The sequence below is a fragment of the Oncorhynchus keta genome, chromosome 7, assembly GCF_023373465.1.
Source record: "Oncorhynchus keta strain PuntledgeMale-10-30-2019 chromosome 7, Oket_V2, whole genome shotgun sequence".
NCBI lineage: Eukaryota > Metazoa > Chordata > Actinopteri > Salmoniformes > Salmonidae > Oncorhynchus > Oncorhynchus keta.
This window is the reverse complement of record NC_068427.1, coordinates 20,098,650-20,117,671: the sequence shown is the minus strand read 5'-3', so window position 1 is coordinate 20,117,671 and position 19,022 is coordinate 20,098,650. Positions and strand designations below refer to the sequence as shown.

General features: G+C 43.9%; 1 protein-coding gene across 16 annotated transcripts in view; it reads right to left on the bottom strand.

Annotated features, from left to right (window-relative positions):
- The window catches only part of LOC118386130 (POU domain, class 2, transcription factor 1-like), a 28,528-nt gene extending 9,848 nt beyond the window's left edge, over positions 1 to 18,680 (bottom strand). Inside the window, exons 1-15 of one of the 16 annotated variants that reach the window (XM_052522169.1) lie at positions 18,153 to 18,680; positions 8,834 to 8,905; positions 8,305 to 8,396; positions 6,244 to 6,339; positions 5,101 to 5,283; positions 4,684 to 4,770; positions 4,045 to 4,192; positions 3,779 to 3,870; positions 3,521 to 3,694; positions 3,196 to 3,337; positions 2,927 to 3,072; positions 2,053 to 2,244; positions 1,781 to 1,886; positions 1,320 to 1,647; positions 950 to 1,050 (exon numbers count right to left, since the gene is read on the bottom strand). In XM_052522169.1, the coding sequence (XP_052378129.1) occupies positions 950 to 1,050; positions 1,320 to 1,647; positions 1,781 to 1,886; positions 2,053 to 2,244; positions 2,927 to 3,072; positions 3,196 to 3,337; positions 3,521 to 3,694; positions 3,779 to 3,870; positions 4,045 to 4,192; positions 4,684 to 4,770; positions 5,101 to 5,283; positions 6,244 to 6,339; positions 8,305 to 8,396; positions 8,834 to 8,905; positions 18,153 to 18,198 (2,005 nt within the window). In that variant the 5' untranslated portion in view covers positions 18,199 to 18,680. Of the gene's footprint in view, positions 1 to 949; positions 1,051 to 1,319; positions 1,648 to 1,780; positions 1,887 to 2,052; positions 2,248 to 2,926; positions 3,083 to 3,195; positions 3,338 to 3,520; positions 3,695 to 3,778; positions 3,871 to 4,044; positions 4,193 to 4,683; positions 4,771 to 5,100; positions 5,284 to 6,243; positions 6,340 to 8,304; positions 8,397 to 8,833; positions 8,906 to 9,795; positions 10,169 to 18,152 lie in introns of those variants that run through there. The other 15 variants (XM_052522167.1, XM_052522173.1, XM_052522168.1 and 12 more) reach the window with 15 other exon arrangements.
- Positions 18,681 to 19,022: the final 342 nt, after the last annotated feature.

The following is a 19,022-nucleotide window of genomic DNA, read 5'->3' as shown; positions in this document are numbered from 1 at the left end:
TTATTGGCTGGCTTCCGGGTTGGAGCAACGCTGTGTTAAGAAGCAGTGAGGCTTGGTTGGGTTGTGTTTCGGAGGACGCGTGGCTTTCGACCTTCGTCTCTCCCGAGCCCGTACGGGAGTTGTAGCGATGAAACAAGATAGTAACTACTAACAATTGGATACCACGAAATTGGGGAGAAAATTGGGTAAAAAAAAGAGAGACTCACAGCTGTAATTGCTGCTGTATTGTTCTCCGGGGGTCGAATACTTATATAATCACAATATACAGTGGGGCAAAAAAGTATTTAGTCAGCCACCAATTGTGCATGTTCTCCCACTTAAAAAGATGAGAGATGCCTGTAATTTCCATCATAGGTACACTTCACAGACAAAATGAGAAAAAAAATCCAGAAAATCACATTGTAGGCTTTTTAATGAATTTATTTGCAAATTATGGTGGAAAATAAGTATTTGGTCAATAACAAAAGTTTATCTCAATATTTTGTTATATACCCTTTGTTGGCAATGACAGAGGTCAAACATTTTCTGTAAGTCTTCACAAGGTTTTCACACACTGTTGCTGGTATTTTGGCCCATTCCTTCATGCAGATCTCCTCTAGAGCAGTGATTTTCTGGATTTTTTTTCTCTCATTTTGCCTGTCATAGTTGAAGTGTACCTATGATGAAAATTACAGGCCTCTCTCATCTTTTTAAGTGGGAGAACTTGCACAATTGGTGGCTGACTAAATACTTTTTTGCCCCACTGTACGTACCAGTGTACTATTTTCCATTAAAAATATATATATATTTTTTTTTTATCTTCCACTTTGTATAGATTGATGGCAAAAAATGACAATTCAATTCATTTTAACAACCAATTTTGTAACAAGAAAATGGAAAAAGTCCAGGAATACTTTCTGAAGACACTGCATATGTGTGAGATGCAGAGTAATTAAACAGGTGTACTTGCCGCTCCATAGACCTTGGATGGTGGCCAGGGTGCTGTTGCTCAACATGGCGGGGTTTATAGCCCCTCCAAGCCCACCCGGAGCTAAGCTCAGCAAGGCCCCCCTACACACAGAGACAAGTATAGTCAGACAGACAGAGACACAGTGATTCCAGTAGAGATTACCCTGAATTCCTTATTCCTCCCTCAATCCCTGAGATTATGATGATCATAGCAATGAGCGTTCAACTGCAACTATTACTACTATGACTATTCAAAATAGTTTCAACATGGCTTATATCATATTTTAGATATACATGGGCACTGGAAATATATTCATGTAGTTTGACGTGTGTTGTGATCCTGCTCTGAAACCCTTTCCCGTCCTACTCACCCAGGAGTGAACTGTGAGGATGCCATCAGTCCTGGGTTAAGGCCAGCCATGGAGGCGTAACTAGAACTGGTGGGTAACTGGGCAGCTCCTTGCAGGGCCGCTGACAGCCCCGGTCCAGCCACCATCACCTGACCTGTCCCCAGATTGGTTGCTAGTGACGATGGCGCCTGCATGACCACCGTGTGCTCCTGGGTTCCATCCGTCTCCGCTGCCGTGGCCTGGAGGGCCGTGGGGGAGGGGCTTAGCGAGGTGGAGCTGGTCACCGCGGTAACCATGGGTGCCGTAGAGATGACAGATGCCGTGTTTGTGGTCGCTCCGATCGTCGTGCCTGCGACGGAACCCGGAGGGTGGTGTTTAGTTTTTAAGTACCAGGTGGGAAACGGGAAGGGAATTATGCCTGAATCTTAATTTGAGATTTCTTTCTTCAAATATGATCCTGTCCCTCCCCTTTCCCCGTGTACCTGTCAAGGTCAGACCGGAGACACTGGTGCTGGTGAGAGGCATCACTGGGTTTAAAGTGAGTGTGGTTGGTGTGTTACTGGTCACAAGGCTCGCCGTACTGGCCACCTGCACCAGGGAAGGAGAAGAAAAATGCTTGAACATGGAATAGAAAAAAATACACTTTACTTGTGTGTGTGTGTGTTTGTAATGCATGCTTACACTGTGTATGTGTCCATGCATGCAAGTGCAAGTGTGTGTGGTACATGTACATGCCAGTGTGTTTTGTCAATACCAAGGGGCTATTGGGGGTGAAGATGGTTTTGATGGGGGTGCTGCCTGTCCCTGTGATGCTGTGTCCGCTGCTGGGGGGGTTGATCCGCTTCTCTTTTTGCCGACGGTTACAGAACCACACCCGGATCACCTCCTTCTCCATGTTGAGCTGGTCAGCAATTATGGTGATCTCCTCAGAGGTAGGTTTTTGGTTCTGCTTGAAGAGGGCAAAAGACCAGGTATTCCATTTCAGTATGGGGCAGTTCCTTTCAGTATGGAGCAGTTCCTTTTAGTATGGAGCAGTTCCTTTTAGTATGGAGCAGTTACTTTCAGTATGGGGCAGTTACTTTCAGTATGGGGCAGTTCCTTTCAGTATGGGGCAGTTCCTTTCAGTATGGGGCAGTTCCTTTTAGTATGGAGCAGTTACTTTCAGTATGGGGCAGTTCCTTTCAATATGGGGCAGTTACTTTCAGTATGGAGCAGTTCCTTTCAGTATGGGGCAGTTCCTTTCAGTATGGGGCAGTTCCTTTCAGTATGGAGCAGTTCCTTTTAGTATGGAGCAGTTACTTTCAGTATGGGGCAGTTCCTTTCAATATGGGGCAGTTACTTTCAATATGGGGCAGTTACTTTCAGTCTGGGGCAGTTACTTTCAGTATGGGGCAGTTACTTTCAGTATGGGGCAGTTACTTTCAGCATGGGGCAGTTATTTTCAGCATGGGGTAGTTATTTTCATCATGGGGCAGTTATTTTCAGCATGGGGTAGTTATTTTCATCATGGGGCAGTTATTTTCAGCATGGGGTAGTTATTTTCAGACACGCTGAATGAAGTCTTTTCCATTTCATTGATTCCCTTCCTAATGGTTTAAGTGCTAAAATTGGTTGATGAGGTAAGTTACCTCCAGAAAGCTCTTTTCTAAGGCCACGCGGATGTTGGTCTCGATGCTGGTCCTCTTCTTGCGTCGGCGGTTGAGCCCCTCCATGCCCAGACCGGGGGACCCCAGGCCGCAAGGGCTGGACAGGGCCAGGTCAGACGACAGATTCTCTGCACAAACAGCACCGTGACAAGGGACAGGGACGGAGGTAAAGACCAGGTACTCTGCAGTGCATAATACGGTACACAATAGAGTACAAACACACACAGCTGTCGGTCAGCTCAGAGACATACCTGCATCGTTGAGCCACTTCTCCAGAAGTGGCTTCAGCTTGCACATGTTCTTAAAGCTGAGGTTCAAGGCCTCGAAGCGGGAAATGGTGGTCTGGCTGAAGTCGTTACCATACAGCTTGCCCATGGCCAGGCCAACATCCCCCTGGGGGAGACAGAGAGGGTTAGGTAGAGCTCTGCTGTTAACACAAACACACGTATGCACACTCATGCAAGCATACACACACACACACACCTTCCTGCAGTTCGCTAATATCCCAAACCACACACACAGAATGTGTACACACACCTTCATACAGCTGCCTCACAACACCAACCATACACCCACCTGTGTGAAGCCCAGTTTGATGCGTCTCTGTTTGAAGGTCTTAGCGAACTGTTCCAGCTCCTCCAGGTCGCTGGGCTCCTCCAGACTGGGTGTGTCCAGGCGTTTGGGCGGGGTCTGACTGTGGGACAGGGGCTGGATGGGCGTGGCTGCTATCGTGTGGGACGGAGTTGCTGGCTACAGGACGGAAGTATGGGGTTAGGGCTGAAAGGAAATGACAAACTAAACATGGTAGTGATAGTTGTAGTTGTAGTGTCTGACCTGTGAGGCAAGGTTGATACTTGGCTGAGTCTGCAGGAGGTTGGCTTGGCTTTGAGGTAGTTGAGTTAGAAGATTATGGGCTTGCAGGAAACCTGTTGAGAGAATTATGGAGACCATTTAAGAGGTACGAAAGGAGGGTGAGCGAGGACGGGCGAGTGTGTATGTTTGTGCACGTGTGTGTGCGTGCCTGTGTGTGTGTGTGTGTGTGTGTGTGTGTGTGTGTGTGTGTGTGTGTGTGTGTGTGTGTGTGTGTGTGTAGTACATACTCTGCGTTGTGTACATACTCTGCTGGCTCTGCGGCGTCTGTGAGATGATGAACTGACCAGGCTGCAGCTGGGTGGCGATGTGGTGGCCAGGTTGAACCAGGACAAACTGGGGCATGGTTAGGTTCTGCTGCTGCAGCTGCTGTAACTGCTGGAAGTCCTCACGCACACACCCACCGGGAGAAAGGAGCACACATTACTACAGGCACACACAGACACGTATAGTCACACACCACTCATGCTGATGTTGGTCATCTCACACACACACACACACACACACACACACACACGCACACGCACACGCACACACAAATACAGGAAGTGAGGAACCCTCGTAACTACAGGGAAGCCAGTATTTAGTCTAGTCCTACAGGTAAAGGGGGTACAGGTCAACTAGAGGTGATACTGTAGCTGCTGCCTGCTGGCCTTTATTCTAGCTTCATTCTACAGGTGCACTCATTCATACAACAGAGATCAACAGAGGAAAGTTTTCATTAAGCTTCCACAGGGAGAAAAGGTTACAACGTACTACAGGTAACAGCATACTTATAATCATTCATATAGCAGTGTTATACATGAGTACTACTAGGTAGATTTTACAGGTCCAGTCATTCATATAACAGTGATATAAAGGTGTACTACAGGTAGGTAACTGCTGAAGGTCGCCATCTCATACGGGTATCCCAGCTGGCTTAGCTGGCCTGGGAGATGAGTAGAGACAGAGGGAATCTGAGGGGGAATGATGTGAACATTACAGCTCTGTGTTTCCTGCATATTCAATTGATGACACTGTGGCTGTTATATGTTTTGAGGCAGTATTGGGTTTGACTTCAGGATTTTATTTTACACCCCTTTCTAGAGCAGGTAGCAGGATACTCTGCCCCCTGCAGATTCCATCTAGCCCTAGTGATGGGGTTGTGTGTGTGTGTGTGTGTGTGTGTGTGTGTGTGTGTGTGTGTGTGTGTGTGTGTGTGTGTGTGTGTGTGTGTGTGTGTGTGTGTGTGTGTGTGTGTGTCTATACACATTCTCATGTATTTGGTGTGTGTGTTTTTCTCTTACAGAGGTGATCTGGACGGGCTGGGACAGAGGCAGCTGTGTGATGGGGGTGGCTGCAGAGGCAGAGATGCTGGCCCCCGTGGTGCTGCTCTGCTGGCTGGCTGATTGCTGCTGCATGGCTGCTGCCAAGAGCTGGGCCTGGGCCTGCTGCAAAAGCATCTGCTGCTGCGCTGGAGACAGGGTCAACTGGAGAGAGAAAGCGAGACGGGGGGGGTCAAAGCGAAAGAGACAGGGAGACAGCGAGAGGGGGGCAGAGAGAAAGAGGGAGATAGAAAGGCAGAGATGACAGATATTGTGGAGACAGATATTGTGGAGAGAGGGCAGAGAGAAAGGTAGAGGGGGGCGCAGAGATAGAGATAATAATGTAAATGGCGTGAGCGGTTGGAAGAGAAACAATAGTATGTCAAGACAAATGCCCCTCACCATTCATTTCAAAATGTCAAAGGTCTTTCAAGTTTCAAAGGACTACAAAACTAGCAGTACATGTGATGCAGTGACTGAGTGCCTTAGGGCCCAACAGACGGAGAGAGTAGAGGACTCATGCATTTGGACGGGAGATGATGTTGGTGTTTGGAGAGGTTTCTCATCGCAGCCACTGGCTGTCTGATCTTTAGGTCACATGACTCTATCATGTGAGGGCTTTCTGGCCATGCGACAGAATGATCATGGATGAGTATGACGCCTGGGCTCCCGGTCGCTCACACACAAACCAAAAGATGGTACCAGGGTGATGTTTGTCGTGGGGTTGACATGATTGCACATGTGCACAAGCCCACACAGGCTACGTCCCAATACTCTTCTCTCAGTTCCTCCCACCAACACTGATCATAGCAGGAATTGGTAGAATGAATAAGGTAGGTAGATCAATTCCCATTCAATCTTTATATCGAATCACCGGTCACTAAGGAGAGGAAACAAGGAAAATAGTATTTGGACATAACCCCACCCTTTCTCTGGGTGTATCTCAATAGTCTCCTTCCGTTCATATGCACTGATCTGAGAACAGTGAAACCAATATACCAACGATACCTCCTGAGTATTTGCTGTTCTTTTAGATCAGTGCAGATGAGGAAGCCATAGAGAACCAGCACATTACAGACAGACAGATGAACCGACAAGCAGGCAGGCAGACAGCATGACACTTACTCCAGCTATCTGTCCCCCAGCCAGCATGAGCTGGGCCTGAGGCAGCACCCCCTGCTGGACGGAGGTCGGAATTGCACCCGAGTCTTCAGACTTGGACTAGGAGCAGAGTACATAGGATAACCTTATATAGAATAACCTTCCCAGATACATGTCATATAGACACAGGCGACTCCTGATAACTGTAAACTCGATGAGTGCAATACAGTTTTCCAGTCTCAGTTCAACTGCATTATTTTACATTGCTCCTGATAACGACATGTTCCTGTTAAGTCCAGTCTCAAGCCGTTGCATTTATCACGAGTCGTCTGTACATTTTGTCGATCTGTTTTTGAATAATGATGTTGACTGATACTTATTCTACTCAGATGCCCTAATTCTTGCAACTATATCTGTCAGAGTCTTGACTAGAGATAATGAGCAAAGACCAAAATGTTTAATGTTCAACATTGGAGTGGAGAAGAAGAGAAAAAACATATACACAGCAAGACAAAACACAATCCCACACACACTGCCACATAAACACAAAAACAGAGTTTCAATAATAGGTAGCACACTGAAGGTATTCTCTAAGTAGAAAATGATCGACATAAGGAAAACAGGAGAGGAATGTACTGCAGCCCACAGAGAACAGAGAGGAAAGAGGGAGGGGTGAGTGGAGAAATTAATTTTAAAAACTGTTATGCGGTGCATGTAAATTCTGCAGAGATTTGCATATTCTTCGCCATCTGTTTCCGAGCAACCGCAGAGCAGCTAATTAGCATACAGGGTTGATTAATCTGCCTTGTTGCCAGGCGATACCGAGAGAGCAAGGCTCATTTACATGTAGTGTGTGTGTGTGTGTGTGTGTGTGTGTGTGTGTGTGTGTGTGTGTGTGTGTGTGTGTGTGTGTGTGTGTGTGTGTGTGTGTGTGTGTGTGTGTGTGTGTGTTAGAGCTGGGATGGTAAACCGAAAATGACGGATATTGCCTTCCTCTTAACGAAACATTTTACCTACGAAGGTAATTTTCTGTGATTTTGCTACACGACATTCCTGTAGATTGTTGTAAAGCCAATATTTGGTCAACAGTAATAGCCTATGCATTATGTTGATTCCTGCTATGAAAGTATCTGCCCCATTTCGCTGTCGTATTTTGTGTGAGCGAGCCACTCTCACTCCCTCATCCTACTGTGAAGCACAAGCATATGACAGTTGCTCCAAATGTAATTGTGGGAAACATACAGTTTTCAAAGCAACTACTGTTGTTGTAGTTACAGAGGAGAGTCACAGCTTTCTGGGAGTATATCATGTATTTCTCACCTCTTGAATTCATGGCACAACTTTACAACCAGAGTAGACTGTAGTTAGTATGGTGCGCAAAGCAGAGTGTGCCATTTATATAAATTAGCCTAGACCTAGTCCTGAAAGGTTTTTGTAGGACATTAGCCTACATTCACTGATAGCTTAATCAATTAGCCTACATGGCTATATAGCAACAACATCATATTTAGAGTAAGCAATCCAGCCAAGTGTTTTGAGTTCCCACTTCCTCAGGTTGTGAATAATACAGCTTAAAGTCCAATATGCACAAAGATGTCGGCAGATTCTCTGAAGAACCAAAAATAAATCTGATCCTTCTGGATCCTATTTGACAGGTCGCACATCAACATATCAACCATGCATTCCCTGGATATGTTAGATCAAATAGCTGACTTTTTGAATCATGGCTACCATCTCAGTTTTCTTACTTCGCACTGAAAATAAAAAATGATAGTGCCCTGCCGCTAATGTAAAGTAATAAAAATAAACGTTTCATATTTACTGTTTACGAGTAAAATGGTTAGATTTACGAGTAAAATGGTTAGATTTATCACGATATGGATTTTCTGTCCATATCGTCCGGCTCTAGTGTGTGTGGCTCTGTTCTGTTGGCATGTCTCTGTCCCCTCTCCTCATTTCAACTACACTTCTGCCAGCCTGGGCACGTGCAAAAAATACACCCACATATACTCAGATCACACAGACACACACTCTCTGGTAAAAGCAGCAAACCTGTGTGCATTTTGGTCTGAGTGAGTGAGTTACCTGTTGGATCAGAGCCTGTGCATGTGCATTGGTGATTGCATTTGTGGCCTGCACCGTCTGCCTCTGAAAGTCCAGTCCATTCGTTTGGACTCCTGAGAACAGAAAAGCAATTAATTACTTTCACATACACACACACACACACACACACACTTTCACATACGCACACACAAATCGACACGTGTGAACATAATACTCACACAGTAGCCTCTAATTACAGCAACAGCACAACAACCCAATTAACTTTCACTGAACCTCTCTCTCTATTAGGTTTCTCAATCAACACAATAAAAACACACACTCTGTAGGACATTGAAGTGAGCAGAGTGCAGACCCGGGGGGTGTTCAGAGGGCACTAAACAGGACCACAGGTTTTTAAACAGAAGACCATTACCTGAACTTAAGAGTCTAATAACCAAGGACATTTTCTCTGTCCGTTTGTGACTATTTGAAACCGTTTGTGCCTCCTGAACGACACTCCAGGTGCGGGCAGCCAGAGCAATGCAGCAGCAGGTCACAGCAGGTAACTCACCTGTGTTTCCGTCCCCACTCTGACTCTCCATTGCACATTTACTAGTTTCTGATGGATTACTCATTCTAGAATCTGAAAGAGGCAGACAGACAAAACAGACAGACAGAGAGAGACTTTCACTCAACTGTCATCTAAAAGTAACGCCCCACCATCCCATCCCAAACCAGCGCCTAAAGCCCACATCTTTTAAATATCTGATGTCGTATGCTGCAGTTAATACAATAACACTAGACAACTCCCACTCCTTCCAACAGAGTCTGATAATAATGTTTTCTGATGGGCTACACACCCACAACTACCTCTAGCCTACATGCAGAGTATTGTTTCCATACAAAACCAGGTTAAAAAAAATTGCGCCAGGTGAAAATTTTACAATTAGAAAAAGCCCCATTTAATACAGTGGAAATCAACATCTTCAACAATGGAAATTAGGGGATACACTTTGAAGCATGCCTTTACATGCATAAAAGCCCAGCAGGACAATGTTTCATCCCCTTTTGACTTGTTCCTTGACGATCTCGCTCTCTCTCTCACATTCACATTTGAAATACTTTATTTGAATCTACCAATCAAATTGGTAGATTTCAAAAGGTCCCTTTATGCATGGCATGTAAGGGTACAGAAAGCACCTCCCTCTCCAAACAGCTAGGCTGCCCACGACAGCTGAAACAGAGCAGTACCTAGCCAATTGCTTTGCCCTAGTTTTTATCAGGCCCGCAATCTGGAGGACACGCACTGCAAGGCTGTGCCAAATATCCGCGCCACCAGCTTGCACCTCTACCCGAGGATGTCCAAGCCTGCCACCAGGAGCTGGTACTTAAGCACCTTCTCGGCAAATGAGTAGCCCACTTCCAAAATGAGCAGCTCTCCCTGGCCTCCCCCCACAACAACAATATCTGGTGTATTTGGTACCCCATCATCATCAACATCACAAACACACAACACCGGACCACATGACTCACCCACTTCTGTAGAACCTGTATTTTCCAGCATGCTTGCAAAAGCTGGCGGCGGCAGATAGGCTTGGTTCCGCCGGACTGCACACTGCCCCTCCTCTCCCTACTCCCTCTCTTCACTATCCACTGGTCAGTGCAGAGTCCAGTCAAACTACAGCTACACACACAAGACACAGACAGACTGGCACAGTCCACTGAACGCTCCACTGAACAACACTGAGACACAGCCTCAGCACTCCACTTAAGCCAATGGGTTTTAGACTAACAGCTCTCCCTCACTCTCAATCGATCTTTCTCTACCTTTCCTTTCTTCTCAACAGTTTCCCTCCCTCTCTCCGATGCGTGGCAGGATTGTCGCAACTACTGAAAAAGTTCTCTCTCCCTCTCTATCTGGAAGAAAACAGAAACAACTAGTGCAGCTGGCTCCTCTCTCTCTCCCTCCACCCACCCCATTCTATAATGGAGTATAATCAGTATTCAACTGATTAAAGCTGTATGCAAATCAGGCCCTACCTCGTTAGCGATTCAAGGCTTTGAAGTCCTGTAAGCAATTCATTTCACACCGGGCTCTGAAAGCTTTCTGCATAATTTAAAATCCATAAATATGTATCATTTCATTAGCATATTAATTGGATGGCTTTTTGGAGAACAATAAAAAACAGGGGAATATATTTTTTTTTAAAGATGTCCGGGCTCAAACTAAGCCCAATTACCGGCAGAATGCAGGCAGCAGAGTAATTAGCTGAGAGAGCCAGGTAAAAAAACAGGGCAAACAACTGCCCAGAATTCAGTGCGAGGCCTGTCGGCAGTGGTCTGGGCACGTTGGCGTGGAAAGGTGGCGGGTGCTAATAGAACTAATAGAATGTCTCGGACTGCTGGTCCCAAAGTCCGCCAGGAGTCACAGAGACCAGGCCTGGTTATTAATGAGGGCTTGGAGGTGGGGGGAATAAATAACTCCACCACGAGCCTGTCATTACTACCAGACCCCCTGTGGCTATGGCATTCCACTCTGCACAACTACTGAGACAGAGAGAGAGAAACAGAAATGGGAGGGGGGGGTATTATCTGCTATGTTTATGAAGCGTGTGAAGATTAGCATATTTAGATTAGCTTTAAATTCCATTAGGCTAGTTGTTCTCATTCAGACGGCTTTTTTCCCATTTCACTCTTTTTAATCTAGTGTAGAAGAACATGCCTTGGAAGTTAATGTAGCGAGCAGGCAGGCGCCGACTGACAGAGTGGGGTGTCAAAGCAATGTTAAAATTAAATCTGATTGTTTTGTGGGGTAGACCTCTGAAAAATAGGGGGATGAATGTGTGGTTTTGCCTTGCTCAAAAAAATCCTCAATAAAAAACTAAACCGAATTCGTCTCTTTTCTTGGCTCCCTTATCACACTAGTGACCAAGACAAACAGAGACTGAAGAAAGGGCATGACAAAGCAGTAGGGACAGTAATCAACAGTATGGACAGTAATCAAACAATAGCCTAAAAACAGTGTTTTTGCAGTTGCAGTGTGGGCTATTATTAGACTAGTTTGTAGTACTTTTTCAGCCAAGGAAGCTAAAGGCTAACCATTTTCTTCAGAAGGCCGATTTAGGCCAGGTTACGACACTGTCACGCCCTGATCTGTTTCACCTGTCCTTGTCTCCACCCCCTCCAGGTGTAATTTATTTTCCCCGGTGGATTTATCCCTGTGTTTCCTGTCTCTCTGTGCCAGTTCGTCTCGTCTGTTTCAAGTCAACCAGCGTGTTTTTCCCGTGCTCCTGCTTTTGCTATTCTCTTTTGCTAGTCCTCCTGGTTTTGTCCCTTGCCTGTTTTCTGGACTCTGTACCCACCTGCCTGACCAGTCTGCCTGCCCTGACCTCGAACCTGCCTGCCACTCTGTACCTCCTGGACTCTGATCTGGTTTTGACCTTTTGCCTGTCCATGACTATTCTCTTGTTTACCCCTTTTGGAACTAATATATATCAAACACGCAAACCATCTGCCTCTCGTGTCTGCATCTGGGTCTAGTCCTGAACCCTTATGGACACTTAAACTCACGTTCTCAAAGCCACAGCAAATGTTTCAACCACTAACTCTCCAAGTGTGAATTTGTTGATGGAAAAAATAAGGTTCCCTCCCATGATACAAGGACGGAGATACCCAAAAAACAGACACCCCATCTTTCTTCCTTCCAAACCACAACCACCCACTATACCCTCTTAATGCAAAACAAAAAGAGAAAACAGAAGGGTTCAGAGGCAAAGAGAAGTAAGGAGAAAGGCACTTTATTTAAACCACACTTGCTAGGGTGGCTCGCAAAATCCAACTGTGGATCGAACAATTCATTATGCAAATATTTTAGCAGAGAATATTTAATAGGTAAGTCATTAGCACTTTTTTATAGAAAGGCTGAGTGAATATAGCGGAACAGCTAATGTGAAAGGGAGACATTCAACGTGAGGCATAGCGAGTGTAGAATAATAAGCATATTCAAATTCCACTGACATTTAACTTCACCCATAGTATGTAAAGTCACGGCAACACTTCAAACTAAGTTCCCATTAATATCATGTAGCTGAGTTAAGCCTATAGGCCTAAACTAGTTTGTTAATACAGTACTTAGCATGTAACTGTGTGTGCATAAGGCATTTCACTGTTCTACAATTATGGTGACCAAATTTTTCCATTTGTCCTATTGATCATGCATGTCTCTCTCCTACTATTATAGACCTTTTAAAACAAGACGTTTTGCCACCAACTTTAACACTTTTTGGCAACTTGCATTTATATCTGAAAGGTATTGCCGGCAACATAGCCTGTACTTTTATTTTCCACCAACCAACCTAGTCATGATTGTGGTAATATGTGTAAAATGTCCCGCCAGACCCTCAGTATAAATGTCCCCTATCATCATGTAGCGGCGTGGCACGCTTTCAATTATGAACATTCTATTGTTGTTCTCTGACATCAAACTTGTTCTTGTTATTAAGAAAAAGTATAAACCTGGTATAAACACAAAAACGGCAGTCTGCTTGACATTGAAGCAGCCAAGTCCAAATAGCAGCATTACCTGTTACATTTTTTGCACAAAAAAAAACCATTAGTTTTAAATTGTATTTAGGATATGTAAATTTAGCAAGCCAGGCAACTAAAAGACACTTTCTATACAATGTTTTGGGTTGTTGCAGTTTTTTTAATATTTAGCTCATCTAGCTATCCAGCTCATATACACTGAGTGTACAAAATATTAGGAACACCTTCCTAATATTGAGTTGCACCCCCTTTGCCCTAGGAACAGCCTCAATTCGTTGGGGCATGAACTCTAGAAGGTGTCGAAAGTTTTCCTCAGGGATGCTGGCCTATGTTGACGCCAATGCTTCCTGCAGTTGTGTCAAGTTGTCTGGATGTCCTTTGGGTGGTGGACCATTCTTGATACACACAGGAAACTGTTGAGTGTGAAAAACCCAGCAGCGCTGCACTTCTTGACACACTCAAAACCGGTGCACCTGGCAACTACTACCATACCCCGTTCAAAGGCGCTTAAAATATTTTGTTTTGACCATTCACCCTCTGAATGGCACACATACACAATCTGTCTCAATTATCTCGAGGCTTACAAATCACTTTAACCCCCCTTCATCTACAATGATTGAAGTGGATTTAACAAGTGACATCAATAAGGGATCATAGCTTTCACCTGGATTCACCTATGTCATGGAAAGAGCATTTTGTATAATCACTGTAATTACCTAGCTACAGACAGGTTATATCACATTATCTAGTGTACAAAGGTTTTTGTCCATTACTGGTCGTTACAGGAAAGCCTCATACAAACCACCGCAATAGATTTTTCAACTAATCTGTATTTTTTTTATTTCACCTTCATTTAACCAGGTAGGCCAGTTGAGAACAAGTTCTCATTTACAACTGCGGCCTGGCCAAGATAAAGCAAAGCAGTGCGAAACAAACAACAACAGAGTTACACATGGAATAAAAAAGCGTACAGTCAATAACACAATAGAAAAAAATGAAGTCTATATACAGTGTGTGCAAATGGCGTGAGGAGGTAAGGCAATAAATAGTCCATAGTAGCGAAGTAATTACAATTTAGCAAATTAACATTGGAGTGATAGATGAGCATATGATGATGTGCAAGTAGAAATACTGGTGCGCAAAAGAGCAGAAAAGTACATTTAAAAAGAATATGGGGATGAGGTAGGTAGATTGGAAGGGCTATTTACAGATGGGCTATGTACAGCTGCAACGATCGGTTATCTGCTCAGATAGCTGATGTTTAAAGTTAGTGAGGGGAATATAAGTCTCCAACTTCAGTGATTTTTGCAATTTGTTCCAGTCATCGGCAGCGGAGAACTGGGAGGAAAAGCGGCCAAAGGAGGTGTTGGCTTTGGGGATGACCAGTGAGATACCTGCTGGCAATACCTTTTAGATGATTTGTTAGGCCAGACAAGCTCACAGAACGGGACCGCCGAGTGCTGAAGCGCATAAAAATTGTCTGTCCTCGTTTGCAACACTCACTACCGAGTTTTGAACTGCCTCTGGAAGCAACGTCAGCACAATAACTGCTTGTGGGGAGCTTTATGAAATGGCAGAGCAGCCGCACACAGGCCTAAGATCGCCATGCGCAACGGCAAGAGCCGGCTTGAGTGGTGTAAAGCTTGCCGCCAATGGACTCTGGAGCAGTGGAAACGCATTCTCTAGAGTGATGAATCACGCTTCGCCATCTGGCAGTCCGACGGACGAATCTGGGTTTGGCAGATGCCAGGAGAACACTACCTGCCCGAACGCATAATGCTAACGGTAAAGTTTTGGACACATTTTTATTCACCATAACAGGAAAATTAACACAGTAGAAGGTAATTATTTAGAAAAGATTTACAAGTATGGCAAACTGCTAACTTACTGTTTGTGAATGTGAAGAAATTAAAGCAGTTAATTGCATTCTGTCCTATCTGAGAAATATAGAACTTGATCAATGCTGTTTGCTGCTTCAGGTTAGCATGACAACTGTTGCAGCAACAGGGTCAAAGTTGAATGTCTCTTTGCTCAGTTCCCGCCAAAGTAGTGGCTCTGGCTAGAGGGAGTACAGCTTCAACCGGAAGTTAGGAGTTAGGAGAACTTACGCATCAGGTTAGCATAATTAACGTGGCAGGTTAGGAGACGTAGGTTAAGGTTAGGTAAAGGGTTAGAGGTAATTAAAATGCTCTCCTAACCTGCTACAAAATGTAACTTCCGGTCATAGCTGTACTCCCTCTAGTCACAACCCTAAGTAATGGCTATATAAAAGGTGAATGCCTACAAGAAAGAGGTAAAGATGAGCTGTTTGAAAGGGGATCATATAAACATTTCCCAATTGTTTTTAAAATCAAAATACTGTGAATCCTATGTGGATGGCCTAGCCCAGTGTTAGCAGGGCTACTGGCAAACCGGATTAGGCCTATAGTATATTCCAAAAAATTATACCTGAACAACACTAGATTATTTTCATTTGTCTTTTGCCCCTTTGAGAATCTTTTTGGCCTTCCTCTTGTCCTATCCTAGGCTACATCCCACACAGCTGTCTGGTCCCTTCTCTTACCAGGTTAACTTTACCATGGTAATCTAGTACCAAGCCTACCTACTATCCATCTAGTCACATACTGTATAGTATATCACTATGTGCACATGACATACTCCTCTCAAACTCCCACTATAGAACAGCTTGTCTGTACGTACTTCATGCATACTTTTCAGATGCCTTGCATCTATTACTGAACATAATGCATTATTCATGAAAACCATGTTTACAACTATGAATATTCATAGACGGAACTCTCGGGATGGAATGGGATGAAAATATAAAACTGTGAGGAAGTGAGGAGGGCGAGTGTGAAAATTAGAAAATAATTTCTCACCACAAAGTAGCTTAGTTCATAATCGACCCAATTTTGTTCTAAAAGCCCCTCCCCCCCTTTATTTTTTTTTACAAAGGACTTACTGAATGCTTCCCACAACAAGACAGGAACCCAACAAAATAAGTGAATGCTGTGCTACAGTGACAAGGATAACCTGATTTCACACTTTGCAAAAAAGCACAAGACACAACACAGCAACATGAATAAGATTATCTTTAATAAGTAACAGGGATGTAGCCTACAACTAAAATATGGACACAAACGCCTAGCCTAAGCAGCAAATAGTTTGCCTGGCTACCCAAACTCCTTACTCCGGCCAAACGCTACGCCACACCCACGGACGTTAGTTCATAAGTCTGGATCTGAGTACCTCCCCACTGATTTCTAGAACGCATACACACTCTAACTGTTCTGTTTGGTCCCATTAACCGATGGGTTGGGCCAGAGCCATAACACACCTGGATAACACAGCGTTTAAAAAATGTGTCATCGGCTTTGATAATCTGATTGGTTAGTGATGATCAAATCGCTGATGACTTTGTTTTGTATAACATAACCAGAAATTACTTCAACAATAGCAGTCTTAGACTGAAGTACAGTATGTAGTGAACATAGGGCAGAGGAAGAATTCAGTTTGCGTCATCAGGCAAGCAAATTGTGTAGTTGTCATATCTTTTGGAAAATGTGCTTGCTGGCTAGAATGTTCATAAAAGTTGAAGAAGGGCGACAATAGACCTATAATATGACATCAGAGCGAAAAGATTTGAACTACTTCAGCAAATCTTAAGTGTTTATTATCATGAAAACAGTGTCACCAGAAAAGAAAATGGGTGGGAGCCCTTGTCTGCCCTTTCATCAAACTGAGACCGAAGACATTCATTGGATGTGGGCCTCTCTTGTGCCCCTGGCTGTCACGGAAGTACGCATCACCCCTCCCCGGGAAAAAATGGCACAGGTAGAATGGGCCTCGCCGACATGGATTGTAAAGAAACGGAATTCAAAACTGATGCTGAACACGGGAATCGCTCTCCACAAGAAGTTTGGGAAATCCAAGGCATCGTTTTTAAATATCAGAAACGTCCCCAAATTAGGCATTCTACTGAAGTTTTTAATATATTCAGTCTGCGTAAACAAACGCCACCGATACCGACGCACACACAGAACTCAAGACAAGAGGGACTCGGTTGTGTGGGGCGAAACTTCAAAGCTCTCATCCAAACTCAGACTAGCGAATGGCGAGACAATGGCGGCAACTATTTTTTCCCTTTCGACCGTGAGTGTTTTTAGTGGATTTGTGGCGGCAGGAGCAACATTTATATAACTGTCATTGCTATATTTTGGGGAATGTGGTCAAATTAAATAATCGAAATAAAATAAATTGAAAATCGTTTATTTCTTAAAACACATCCAGGAGGTAGGCAGCACAAATACGTCCTAAACATAAACAATACTAAACAATACTAGTTAGGCTATACATTTCTTAAAGCGTTTAGGCTTTTATCTGCTAAAGAGAGCAGTACTATTGTTGATATCACGCTTCTGGAAAATACACTAGCTCACGGGCTAGGTGCTGAAAATGGGCAGATTGTAGCTGCCACAATGGATGGAAAAAAGATGGGTTAGCCTACTGTTAATCTAAAAACATGATCAATAGGCATATAAACTTAGTGGAGACAATCGGCATGGTCTATAACCGCCAAACTAAAGGTTTTGACATATTTTGCGGCGAACGCGAGATAATGTCGAATAGTTCATGGTATATGCAGAACCCCGCATTCTCTATGACTACGTTATTATGCTCGGACAGGCCCACATGAATAACACAAAACAGGCTACAACGTCTGTATCGAGCACAAAGGCTGGGAAGATATAAAAACACGCTGCGGCCCTCCGACATCAAGCAAGTTAGCTTCTCGGCTTTCTATTATGCTACTGTAAATATGATTATAATGTAATATGCACAGCCGCTGGCTGTTGTTGGAAAAATGAATATGCAAACCTCCTCCAAGAAGCAGATAAGTTAACGCCACAATAAGCATAAACACAAAGCCGATCTGCCTAGTTTTAGCAGCCAAGCTAGCCATCTTATCAAGCTAGTACAGCTACAGTACAGTATTTGAGCAATATCTGAATATGGCATGTATAAAAACCACAGACACGTCGCCAATTACTAATAAAATATGCTAAATCGCATTTGTAGACAAGGGTATGAATATGTAGCGGCGTACAGTGCTCTAATCACACAAAGAAGGGAGGCATGTTTTTTGCCTTTAATTTGTCATCGCACTGCAATAGCCCGTTTACCCCTCTGTCAAATATCCGCTAGCTGTGAATTAACTAAAATTACGCGTACAACAGCAACATTGGGCTAACTCATTTTGTTGTCGCGTTTCTTCTGTGCTACATGGGTTGAGAGAAAGAGTGTTTGAATATGAGTATGAATATGTAAAATTCTGTAATGATTACCTGGTCCTGAACTCTCATCTTGACTCGCTGCTCCTCCATCCGCCATTTTGAATATTTAACCCGAAATCCCATCCCTGGTAGGAGGAAAGAGAGAAAACTACACACCCTGCGCGACTCATGTGCAAGTGCACTGTATTTACTTGATAAATACAGTTGGAGAAAGTATGCATAAATTATGTTTTTTTTTAAATAATTGTATTATGTTTGCATGTGTTTATGTAACCCATGTTAGTAATATTCATATTATCCTACTATGTTAAATTGGAACTAAATTCATCTTCAAATATCCTTAATGTTGTCTGCTGCAAATACGGTATAATATTTAAGGAATCATTAATGGGGGGCTATTAAGGTGTTCTATGGAAAATAATGAACGACGTGGAAGGTATGTTCCACGACGCGCTAGCGTAACTGACCTTCCAGGGAGATGCATTGTTTTCCAGAAAACGCCTAGAGCCCCTAGTTGATTTTTCATTTTAGACCATGGCCGTGGGGACCCCTTATTCTGGGCATTTAGCTAAAATCCATGTTTTTTTAGGGGGGTACCTGTGTCACATATCAGTTTGCAAACAATGTAAATAAATACATAAATTGAGAATTCATTGAGTTAATAAAGCCGCATACAAACATGGTATTTTTTTTGCTTTCTTGAGTAAGGCAGCTCAAAAATGCAGGTGTTTCAGCCTAGCTCGTTGCTTTTTGTGGTAGTCGGTCAGCCAACGGAAAATACGGAGTGTAAGTGTTGGTAATGTTCTCTAGTTGCCCCTTGATTATTTCAGTGTTCTGTCACTCGTGGGGACAGTACGTCACTGCCAAGTCTAAGGGTAGACCTCGAAAATTCAAGCCCCTTGGGTGCTACCATAGAGTTAC